The following is an 11,985-nucleotide window of genomic DNA, read 5'->3' as shown; positions in this document are numbered from 1 at the left end:
TTCAGTTCACTGTGCTGCTGCACATCCTCTGGAGTCTGGTTCTCCTTGTTATCATCCATGGTCAGATCCAAGGAATCCAGCATATCTACACAACGTCCACCACAAACACAGGTTTACAACTGCCCTAACATGATTTTGTTATTATAATATTTAATGGTAGTTGTCAAATAAACTATCAGACAACGTTCTGAATGAACCTTCAGTTGCTGGACAACCTGCGGACTGTTTGCCGTCGTTTTCCATCAGGTCTGCGTGATAAGCCAGGTCGTGAGCATCTGTGTCTCCAAACCCCGTGTCAGGACTGCTGGTTGGATCGTCGTCCAGGAGAGGAGGAGCCGAGTGGCAGGCCTCACGACGGCTCATCTCCAGCACTGCTGCCAGCATTTCGTCATCATTAATGCCATTGAACTCAGCTGACTCTATGGCGCCCCCACGCTGCAAACAAAAGAATGTCATAAGAGAGCAGCAGAGGGAAAGGAGAAAAAAAAAAGAAAATAAGAAAGAAAAGGAGTGTGGATCTGAACTTCATGGAGCAGCAGATTACGTAATACCTCTTCATGTTGTTCCTTCTCAGGCAGACAGCTGCTGAGGCGCCGCCTGTGGCCAGAGTTGACCCTTCGGTGTGGTTCGTCCTCGTTGTCTGTGTCCATAGAGGTGGAGCTGCAGCTGGAGTTGGACTCTTTACCTTCACTCCTTCTACAAACAGAACGATGTTTAAACATGAAGCAGCCTGGTCTGGAAACATGTGTCTGTTGATGTGTCAGTGTCCATGTGCTGCGGACTCTTACCGGACAGGTGATGTGCAGGAGTTAACAGTTTGCGATGTGTCAAGTGTTCTTGACCTTAAAAACATTAAAGTCAAAGTTATTAACCTTTTAAAGTAATTAATTCATTAACTATTTTCTATGATACATTGGTTGACAGTTGATAATAGGGCTGTCCCTTGAACTGAAATACTACTCTGCTAATATGAGCCCCTGATCATTAAAAAACATTAATAAAATGAGCTGCGATGACTTTCACATACATTCCCCCCGACCAACCGATATTATCGGACATCATAGCAGTTGATAATATTAAATATTTAAGCATCCAACAGTTAAAGCTTTACTTGCACTCACACCTCTTCACTTTCCTCAAAACTACCCATGTTCAAATTCATATATTCATTCACTGTCAGTGTGGTGCGTTCAGTGTCTTACACAGAGGCCTGTTGAGAACTCCAGCCCAGACCGAGAGGAGGTCGTGTGGATTCAGTGCAGTGTGACAGCAGAGTAAGGTAACGGGGGATCACCACCTGCTGGCCCAGCTTGCTGTTCAGAGACAGCTGAGCATTAAAGCTGTATCGTTTGAGGTGGAGGATGAGGACTCTGTGGAGAGGGAGGGGGGAGAGAGATCATAAATATATTGTCGTGCCTATAGTATCACAGTATATCGCAATATATCGTATTGTTGTGCCAGTATCGTGATACGTATCCTATCGCCAGATTCTTGTCAGTCGTCGACAGACTGTGTGCCTTTTCACAGTGAAAGTGTGTTCGTACCTGGGCAGTTTGCTGAATTTATGTGTAACAGTTGCTGCTTTTCCGTTGCACTTTTCACACGAGTATTCAATTTCCTCCATCTGTAAAAGAAAACAGGAAGCAACTACATCAACAGATACAAAAATAAAAAAAAATCTAGAGAATGGCCTTTCTTTCATTCATTCTTTGATGAATGTTACACTGTGGTCATGAAATAGTAAAGACTCACCCTGAAAAAGAGATCCAGAGAATCTTGGACGGAGCGAATCGGGAGAGTTTTTTTCCTGCGTGGCAGGTCGATGGATAAGTTGTTGAACTGCTCTCGCTTTGTCACCACCTCGCCGCAGCTGTTAACGACAACGTACGCATACATATCACACGTCCTTAATTGAAACCCTGCAATTTAGGCTGGTAGATAGATGTTAAGAGTTCCAGATCAGTTGGTAAGTTTTGTTCTTACCCTTTGCAAACAATGGTGTGCTGCACCTCAAACTCCATGTTAACAGCCACAGGGCAGGTGTAGATGCGGGTAATGTCTGCCTCTTCGCCCGGCTCTGTCGTAGATTCGTGGCCACTCTCGCAGGATGATGATAACGTTGACAAAGACGTTGACGCTTCGTTCTTGTTCATTTTCTCTATGTCGTCCTTCAACTGGTCCAAACACTGGCTTAGGAACTCGTGAGCATCCTGTCCATTAGGGATGAAATCAGTCCGATATTAGCATAAATATGTAATATCTGTAAGAATCATTATTGTTTTTTTCCCCTCCAATAATGAAAACCCAATAACACAGTTCCAGGTTTTGTCAAATAATGTGTGACCTAAAAATAGTTTTGGGAATAAACAGCTGTAAGTGAAAGTCACTAGATGGCAGCATTGCAGCTCATTTTATTAATCGATTTTAATAATCAGGGGATTTTATGTGGAATGCTGGTGCCAGCAACTACAGTGGTTTGTATTGATAAATAAATATTACCGGACCTTTTATCAGTATTGGTTGATATCGTAATCAGAAATACACAAAACAAGAGAAGCCACTTTGGCAGAAGGAAAACGTGATTCAACATCATAAAATCATGTCCTACATTTTGCATGTTTCCAGAGAATCGCTCGGCGGTGGAGGAGATGGCACTTTTCACTTTTCTCAAAAGATCCTTTTTTATCTCTGGACAGCCGACGTCCTTCTTGACCATGAGGTGAGCAAAACGTCTGCAGGGAGAGTGAGAGGAACAAAAATAAATATGACATTAAAGAAATTTTATATTCAACATTATATTCTTATATACTTAGAAAAATATACTAAAATATAAATGTAGTACCTTAGCAATGCGTTAATGGGCACCTTCTTCCACGGGATGCTCTGCCTCAGCATGTCATTGGAGAAGGAGGGCAGACTGAAGAGAGACTGCAGGATGGCGTTCATGTAGCAGGTGTTGCCCAAGTTAGAAAATCTGTGCGGGAGGGGGTTGACATTGAACTGCGTGTTATTGGGCAGGTATGATCCGTTAATCATCCGTTTATGTGTTATTGGGCAGGTATGATCCGTTAACAAGAAAACACATCCTAAAAACAGTAAAGTTGTTCATCGTTACCCTTGAAGGAGGGGCTGAGGCTGAGCCAGGGTCGAGGGTCTCTGTTTGTTCCAGCCGCCGTAGTCCACAGACAGACGGACCTTCTTGAACGGAGTGGAGTGATTGGGCATCATGAGGCTTCTCTTGGCCGCAGTGGTCTGGGTGGTGGTGGATGGTCTGGGGAGATTTCAAAGGTATGAAGTCACAGTGACTGGCTCTAGGACCGAGAGGCCGCAGCTTCAAAGGAAGTCAAAACTACCTGTCCAGAAAAGAGTGGCTCTGGCCATAGTCTTTAGTTACAGATCTGCCGTAGAATGACGAAGGCTGTAGTGGAGTTGAACTTCCTGGAGCTGTGAATAAAAACAAACATTAAAATAAATAAATAAATGTGTTTAACACAGCTAAAACATATGCATAAACAGAACTCTACTGATAAGTCATCAAACAAGCCAATACAATGTCCTTGATGGAAGCAACTGAGGACAAAACAGGCCACTTGTTCACTAGATGGCAGTGCTGCTCAGCAGTGGACTTTGAGTTCACCTGAGGTTCTGTTCTCCTCGCTCTGCTTCAGCTTCTCTTTGCAGCTGTGCAGAAATTTTCTGGATGGATCTGAAGTTGCCTTGTTGTTGCTAAAAACAAGAATCGATATTTTAGTATTTACAACAAAATACATTTCAGGATTAAACCACTTCGATTACAATGATTAAAAAAACAAAAACAAAACAGAAGTGCATGGATAAACCTCAAGCAACACTGGACCTAACAGTCAATAACAGCGAGGTGTTGACATCTACCTTGAAGAGTCATTCTCCTTTGGGTAGTCCTCACTCAGGTCACTTTCAGAATTCACGAGTCTCTTTCTTTTTTCACTTCTGAAGAACAAGTGAGAACAACAGTAAAAAAAAATGTTATGTGACATTTAGGACAAACATGACTAAGGCCATTCAAGGTTATAAGTAACAATAACCGTAACTCTACAGGATAAAATGAAGATTAATTAAAATTAGGGATGTCAGATAATATTGACTGACCGACATTATCAGCCTGATATTAGCATAATTATGTAAAATCTGTAAGAATATTTTTCCAACAATAATGAAAACCCAATAAGGCAATGCCTGGGCTTCACCAAGTAATGTGACTGAATAAAGGCTGTATATGAAAGTGAAAGTCACTAGATGGCAGCATTGCAGCTCATTTTATTAATCTATTTTAATACTCTGGGGATTGTATGCAGAATTGTGTGCAATATCAACATATCAGCAAAACGTTTTAAAAATTGATTTTTGTTTTAGAATAAAATTAATTACATCTGCTGTCAAGACACATTTAACATGGACAAATTAATAACAAATAGCAACCTAATAATACACTTAACTCACAATACAAGTCACAATTGTTTTTATTCACAACATGATTACATCACTGTACCTGTTCTCAGACAGTCCAGTGCGAGTGGGAGTGACAGCTGCTCTACTCGGACTGCCCAGCGGTCTTCTTGGTGTTGCGTCCTCTCGGCCTTCTGGATTCTGTCGCTTTGGTGCAGCCTAAGATTGATGGTTAAAATTAGAACAGCTCATTAATAATGGATATTTCCTAAAATACACGTATTCCGTGGTCAATCCCAAACTGGTGCTGATACTCACCGTTCTCTCTCTCGTTGGACTGGTCTCGTTTCTAACAGAGCGGTTTCCGAGCACGCTGAAGTTTGCACTTCCATGAGATGATTTCAGAACTACAAAAGAAAAAGTAACACTTACTGCAAACAGTTGCTGCCATGTCATGGCCTGAAAGTAGCAAGACAACTTTTAGCTGATATTATAGCTAAAATATAGACTCAAAATAAGTTTTATTTTGTAACAGGGTCTTCAATGTTACATTGTTACAGTAGATTGACTCCTTCTGGTGTGTGTGTGTATGTCCAGATAAGGTTTTACTTACTTGGCTTTCCATACTTGAGCTTATCCAGACAGTCTCTTGTCTTCTGGAGCAAACTTGGCGACATCTTATCAAGAATGATGACACAGTGGTCCTTCAGAATCAGCATTAATCGGCCCACATTCTGGTTAACTGCTTTCACATTCTGGGTGAGCTGAGATCAAGAAAACAAGATCAAAACAATTACACTTACATCTTGTAAAATAACTTTTTTTAAAGTTTAGTTATAGCTAATTCATTCATAAAAACATTATATAAAATATATTGTAGTAAGTATTAATCCTACAAATACTGCAACACTTTACTGCTCCATCAGAGTATTAAAAGAATACTCATCAGGTATTGAACATTACCTGGAAAGTTCTTGAAGCACCACTACAGAACCTTAGACACAGGTTGACTTTGTTGTCCTTTTCCAAAATCTCAAAGGTTCCTTCTTTCCATTTGGTGGTGCCCGTTTCAATGCTGTTCAAGCGGATCTTTACAGAAACACCGCTGCAAAGCTTGGGCAATATGGATGTTGCCATTGCTTAATATCCAGTCGGTGCACTGTGGTGGTAGGAACTTGTGATAAAACAAATCCTAAACAAAAAGAACTTTGTTTACTTCTTTGGTCTGGACATTTATCTTAAGCCTATTTTATTTAGGGCTTATTTTTTGTTATAAACAACCACAGGTATTAGGAGAGACACAATTATTTATGAACTCACAGTATTTGAGCAACCAAACAATCAGAACTACTAATCAGTGACCGATACAGACTTAAATCACTTAAACCATATACACAACCAAACAAAAAAGCAAGGACGAAGAAAAAAAAAAGCTTCATCCAACGAGTGAGGAATAAACTGTTCAGTGAAATTATAGATATTTCGCCTGTTGTGTACAGTGTTATTTATACGTCTACATAGATCAGTGTTGACAAGACCAGCGCTGCTTTGTACCACGGAGCTCCCGCTTGTCACTCACTGGTTAAACATTCTTGTATACCAACATCATCGCAACACCACTATGATCTGTTTCAAATTAAAAAAACAAGTTAATTTGTTAAGTTAAATAGGAGGAGAACTAATGAACGTTATCATTCTCCCACTTACAAATATGACAATGAACCATTCATCGGTGTCTCACGTTTAACGTTTGACCAAAGGGTCGCTAAAAAAAAAAACAACAAACCCTCGGACAGCTATAAAAACACAAATGCTAACTTTAAAATGTAAATGACAATACGAGCACAATAGTATCAAAGCCCTAAATATATTTCATTTGAGTTAAACAACTTAGTTTGACAACGAAGCGCTACTCTTGTTAGCCGATTAACGGTACGTTAAACATTGTTGTTAGCCCGTGTTTGCATTAGCCGAAAATTAGCCCAAAGAACAGGACTGCACCGGTGTTTTGTTGGGTCAAATAAAAACAACATTCGTTGCCAAAGGGAAATAGTCAAAACACGTCAAAGCAAACAAAGCTGGAACCAGTCAACAAGGGTGCCAATAGTGTGCGATTCGGTAATGTCGTCTCCTCTTCTACATGCACTGAATGGATGCGTCAGGCCCACATTAGCGCGTCAGCTAACAGCCACAAGCTAACTGGCTAATTTGCCTGTAATTTGGTGATGAAACATATCATTGCTTGATAATTTAACTTCCTTTATTTACCTGTAGTTGAGACGTGCACTCCTCGAAACTTTCAAATGACAGCAAATGTTTCTTAGGTCCTTCAGGGGCAGAAAGTTAGTTTAACCGGCATTTACCTGCCCGCTATTCTTGCGATGTTGACAGTAGCGCCGCACACTAACCCTCGCACCGCTGCAGGATGATGGCGGGAATGTGAATTTTACGACGGAAATGTTAAGCGAGCGTACCCTGACTTGTTATCGCGAGACTTTGTCACACACGTACAAGGCTTCTGTGTTGCTAATCAAACCGCAACTGTTTTATTTTTCGTTTGATAACTTTTAGATTTGAGCTCAAGCAAACTTAATTTAAAAAAAGACTTAGATAAGTACACAATATTATTATCATTTCGTTACTCTCCTGTTTAAATGGATATATGCGGTCTTGCACGGGCGGTTGTTCCGGAATTTGTCAAGACATTTAGCAGCTAGCTTGAGTTAGCGGTGTGTTTATAGGTTTGTTAGTTAAGCTTTTTCGGTGTTTCTAGTTCCATTTATACTTAAAAGACAACAAAACAAAATCGAACTTCAGAGGATGCTGGCAACAGGAGCCGTAAGTGCCTTCTATTTTGTGCTACGTATCATTGCATTGTTAACGTACAACTCTCTTTGTGAAGTTAACATTTGTGAGCTTCGGTTATTATGGTTTAATTGTTAAATTACTTAATTTTGTTATCCCGACAGACTGATATGCATCTTTGGAAAATTTTATAGTCATAATTTTGAATATGTGTTTAGACATAATTGAAATAATGTACTTGTTCAAATATATGTTTACTATTGTCTAAGTGTATTGGTCATCCACTGCAGGATAACAAGTAAACACTAGGAAAAAACTTTTATGCCGCAACATAATACCGATTGTCCAACGTGCTGTTGGACAATCGGTATAAAACCGAAAAGATTGTCCACCTTTCGAAAAAAAACACAAAATTTTGTATAAACTTTATACTACATGTTTTTAATACGATTACGCTACATGGAGGATGTTGAGTTTTTAAATCGAGCCTGAAAGTGTTGGCTTAGAGTTAGCTTAGTCTTGATAAAAAAGGACTTGTGCACAATCTCAAAATACCCAAAAAACAAAACAAAACCACAATGTCATCGTTGTAAAATTTAAACAATCTTTCGACCGTGTTAAATAGATCTAAATCAATAGGACTGTGGTGCCTCCCACCTGTATCAACTTAGAAAATACACAATGATTTTTAATATCTCAAGAAATTGGTTCTAAAACAATGGTATTTGTTGAGGATCTGGCTACACAGCATGATTTGTTTAAATGAATGAATTCAAGTAGTTGTCATGCTACTTCATTTCACGTGTGTGTACATTTACTTGCTCTCTCTTCTCTCTCTCTCTCTCTCTCTCTCTCAAAGGCTGTGACTAATGTCACGGCCCTGGCCCAGGTGGACAGGGAGAAGATCTACCAGTGGATCAATGAATTGTCAAGTCCAGAAACCAGAGAGAACGCCTTGTTGGAACTTAGCAAGAAACGTGAATCAGTGCCAGACCTTGCTCCGATGCTCTGGCACTCCTGTGGAACTATTGCTGCGTTGTTGCAGGTAAAAGGCCTTGGTAACTTTCATTACTGTGATTATATCTGTATATTTCCATGTATTTGATATATATATATTTACTGATTTCTCTCATCTGATACATTTAAATAGGAAATAGTGAATATCTACCCATCCATAAATCCACCCACACTGACAGCTCACCAGTCTAATAGAGTGTGTAACGCCCTGGCACTTCTGCAGTGTGTTGCTTCACATCCCGAGACACGGTAATGAGACCTTTGTTAAAAATGTTGTGAAATTAATTATTATTTCCATTAGAAGTTCTGGTTCAAAAATATTCATTTTCAATGTGTCCCTCTGTAGGTCAGCCTTTCTTGCTGCTCACATTCCTCTCTTCCTGTATCCTTTTCTCCACACCGTGAGCAAAACACGGCCTTTTGAGTATCTGCGACTCACCAGCCTGGGGGTCATCGGTAAACCTGCTGAAGCTTTTTTTTATAATTCACCACATCGGCTACTTCATATATTACACTGTGTTCTCAGTGACTTTGACTAATGGTGAGGTTTGTGTTCTTCGTTGTCGTCAGGTGCCTTGGTGAAAACAGATGAACAAGAAGTGATCAACTTCCTTCTCACTACTGAAATCATCCCACTGTGTCTCCGTATCATGGAGTCAGGCAGTGAACTATCAAAGACGGTACTACAATTAAATTGTTAATAAAAACTCATTATATCGTTCTGCCTATAGTATCACAATATATCATGTTGTTGCCCTTGTATGTGATTTCATATCAGCAGATTCTTGCTGATACACTGATATAATGTTATTTTGACATTGGTGTGTGGACCTCTAGGTCAGATTATATGGCTCATTTGTCACCCATAAATAACTCACACTTTTTTTTTGTTTCCTGTGATTCAATCAACATGTTGGTTCATCCATCCTGACGTTGTTTTGTTTTTTTGTGTGACAGGTTGCTACTTTCATTCTTCAGAAGATTCTCTTGGATGACACGGGGCTGGCCTACATTTGTCAGACCTATGAACGTTTCTCCCACGTGGCGATGATACTCGTGAGTTTCTCCGGGAGGAAAATAGAATTCAGTTAGATTGAAATCTTCTCTCCATTTTCTGTTCCTCATCAGTGGAATTCAGTTTTCACTTTGGTCACAATTTGGTCACCGGGATTGAGATCCAGTTTTTTTTTTCACAGGGCAAAATGGTGTTACAGCTCTCCAAAGAACCCTCGGCACGTCTGCTGAAGCATGTGGTTCGATGCTACCTGCGTCTGTCAGATAATCTCAGGTATAGCAGAACCTGCGTCTGTCAGATAATCTCAGGTAAAGCAGTTACAGAATAAAACGCTGTATATCGCAATATATATCGTAACGTTGCCCCTCGTATCATGATGCGTATTCCCAGATTCTTGCCAATACACACCCTAAAATCACCATCTATACAGTTTTTGTTATTTATATTTGATGAGATATTTGTGAGTGGTGAAGTCCCTGTCGCTCCTTAAAATAAAAGCTCCTCATAAAGCCAGAGATGTGTCATCAAACTATGTTTTACAGCAGTCAACAGTGTTGGTGTTTTTATTAAATTTGGACAAATAATATACATAAACAGAACAGAAACCAACCAACACAGAAGGAATACACCTGGATTTGTCTTTGTTTATTAATTTTAAATCAATGATTCCGATATGTAAAGCTCTATTTGCATTTCCAGAAGCAGTGATTGGCAAAAAAAAATGAATGTTTTTGTGTCTTTTCCTGCAGAGCCAGAGAAGCCCTGCGTCAGTGTCTGCCAGATCAGCTGAAGGACAGCACCTTCGCCCAGGTGCTGAAGGACGACGCCACCACCAAGCGCTGGCTGGCCCAGCTGGTCAAGAACCTGCAGGAAGGTCAAGTCACCGATGCCAGAGGCATCCCGCTGGCTCCGCAGTGAACCGGCTGCCGAGAGTCTACACAAACGGACTGGGCACAAGTCTCAGAGTCTGCGTTTTGATTTTTTTTTTCCAATGTAGTTCTGTATTCAAAGTAAAGACATTTGATGAGATAGAGGTTTTGCTTTTGAGCAGATTTGTATCTACAGGTTTTGGTTCCCGTTATATCAAGTCCACATGAGACTACAGTGAAAACTAGAAACATGTTCTAGATGGATAGAATTCTCAAAGAAGCACTGAAATCAGCAATAAAAAAATTTCCAATTTTTCTTTTTTTCAAAAGAGCCTTAAAATTTGATGTTTAAGTCAGAAGTTTACAGAAAGATTCATCAGTCCTTTATTGCTTCTTTATTGTCTTTTGGTTCCATTGTTTGCTCTAAAATTACAAAGGAACTTATTACTGGATTGAAATAGATTAAAAAAAAAACCTCCATGAACATTCGGTCCCTGAAACATTTAACTGCACTTGTCAACGTGATAATCCAATTCAAACATCACTTCAGTGAAACTCATGTCATGTTTGTTGTTTGTTTGATATAGTCAGGCTCTTCGTACCAAACCGTCGATACTGCATCTCTGATAATATCAAAGAGTTATTCGTGGTTTGTTTTGTTTATTTCTGTTTGTTGTTTGTTTGATATAGTCAGGTTCTTTGTACCAAACCTTCGATACTGCATCTCTGATTTAACATCAAAGAGTTGTTCATGGTTTGTTTTGTTTATTTTGTGGTTAGTTCATGGACCAGTAAACTTATAGTTACTCTGGAAATACTGTGGCACTGCAGCTACTGTACGTTCTCCAACATCTGCAGGCGTTTCACCAGGACATGATGGTCTTTGACCGCTCACCTGCCCGGTGGACTCGATGAGAGTCCAACTCTAGTTACCGAGTTTTTTTTTTTTTAAATAAATATCTTGATTTTTTTTTTAAGAATTTCCAAATAAATGTGAGAAGGTTCAGAGAGTTCTAATCTTTCAGCTGCTCCCTCCAGCTCCAGCTGTGTAACTTCATGGGTAACCTAGTGGAGACTGTTGTTACTCAGGATGGCCTTGAACAGTGGAGCCGACCCTGACGCGCTCTCAGTGAGTGCTCCGTCTAACAGCTCCCATTTCCTTCTCCTGCTTCATTAATGGAACGCCGCTCCCACAGGTTCCATTATCGTCACGGTGATCCAGGCAGAATCTGTGCACATCAACAAATGCCTTCACTCAAAGCCTCCATTTAGGAGAAAATCTGATTCCTGTGAGAGATGATTCCAGAGCAGAGTGTGTTTTTATTTCTTTATCTGTGTTTATGAGGAGAGAGCAGCAGCAGTAACAGCAGCAGCAGTTACAGCAGCACTGGGCCCTGGGTTCGGCACGCTGTGCTAATGGCGTCCACTCTCCAGACTAGAAAACGATTTCCGTCTTTATGATGCTGCTTCAGATTCATGAGTGCCTTCTGTCAGGTATTGATATCCACTCATTGTTTTATTTGAATCTTTAAAGTAATTCAAAGTAAAATGAAATATTAATGGCTGTTTCTAAAAGTGTTCCCTGTTGCTGGAACCATGAAGAAGAAGAAGAAGAGGAGGAGGAGGAACAAGAAGAATTCAGCAAATTGTCTTTAAGTTTTTTTTTCATTTAGGGCTTACTTTTCTGGAGTTTCGGAGTAATATTCACTGTCAGAGAGAGAGAGTACTGTTTTTATAATGAAGGGCATTTGTATGCGGTTAGTTCCCTTGCCTTACAGTAAGGAGGTCAGCGGTTCGATCCCTGGATCTGAACATTTTTCTGTCCAGTATTCTCATATACTCCGACAATCCAAA

The 11,985-nt window shown here is 40.1% G+C and overlaps 2 protein-coding genes across 2 annotated transcripts in view; one reads left to right on the top strand and one right to left on the bottom strand.

Annotated features, from left to right (window-relative positions):
- The window catches only part of usp37 (ubiquitin specific peptidase 37), a 9,858-nt gene extending 3,008 nt beyond the window's left edge, over window positions 1-6,850 (bottom strand). The window contains exons 1-19 of the mRNA XM_008328986.3: window positions 6,694-6,850; window positions 5,389-5,617; window positions 5,039-5,189; window positions 4,744-4,832; window positions 4,529-4,644; window positions 3,892-3,969; window positions 3,638-3,726; window positions 3,354-3,444; window positions 3,116-3,271; window positions 2,843-2,974; window positions 2,609-2,732; window positions 1,984-2,210; window positions 1,753-1,870; window positions 1,545-1,624; window positions 1,203-1,370; window positions 789-842; window positions 552-696; window positions 216-435; window positions 4-85 (exon numbers count right to left, since the gene is read on the bottom strand). Coding sequence (XP_008327208.1) covers window positions 4-85; window positions 216-435; window positions 552-696; window positions 789-842; window positions 1,203-1,370; window positions 1,545-1,624; window positions 1,753-1,870; window positions 1,984-2,210; window positions 2,609-2,732; window positions 2,843-2,974; window positions 3,116-3,271; window positions 3,354-3,444; window positions 3,638-3,726; window positions 3,892-3,969; window positions 4,529-4,644; window positions 4,744-4,832; window positions 5,039-5,189; window positions 5,389-5,562 — 2,294 coding nt within the window. The 5' untranslated portion in view covers window positions 5,563-5,617; window positions 6,694-6,850. The remainder of the gene's footprint in view (window positions 1-3; window positions 86-215; window positions 436-551; window positions 697-788; window positions 843-1,202; window positions 1,371-1,544; window positions 1,625-1,752; window positions 1,871-1,983; window positions 2,211-2,608; window positions 2,733-2,842; window positions 2,975-3,115; window positions 3,272-3,353; window positions 3,445-3,637; window positions 3,727-3,891; window positions 3,970-4,528; window positions 4,645-4,743; window positions 4,833-5,038; window positions 5,190-5,388; window positions 5,618-6,693) is intronic.
- A 65-nt stretch (window positions 6,851-6,915) lies between these two features.
- Window positions 6,916-10,605, top strand: cnot9 (CCR4-NOT transcription complex subunit 9). The gene is made up of 8 exons (XM_008328987.3): window positions 6,916-7,263; window positions 8,090-8,275; window positions 8,381-8,496; window positions 8,594-8,703; window positions 8,818-8,927; window positions 9,205-9,303; window positions 9,444-9,535; window positions 10,012-10,605. The coding sequence occupies exons 1-8, from the start codon at window positions 7,246-7,248 to the stop codon at window positions 10,178-10,180; spliced, it is 900 nt and encodes a 299-aa protein (XP_008327209.1). The 5' UTR covers window positions 6,916-7,245; the 3' UTR covers window positions 10,181-10,605.
- The last annotated feature ends 1,380 nt before the right edge of the window (window positions 10,606-11,985 follow it).

Source organism: Cynoglossus semilaevis, chromosome 16 (genome assembly GCF_000523025.1).
Source record: "Cynoglossus semilaevis isolate Cse_v1.0 chromosome 16, Cse_v1.0, whole genome shotgun sequence".
NCBI lineage: Eukaryota > Metazoa > Chordata > Actinopteri > Pleuronectiformes > Cynoglossidae > Cynoglossus > Cynoglossus semilaevis.
The sequence above is the reverse complement of the archived record's forward strand: the minus strand, read 5'-3'. Positions and strand labels throughout refer to the sequence as shown.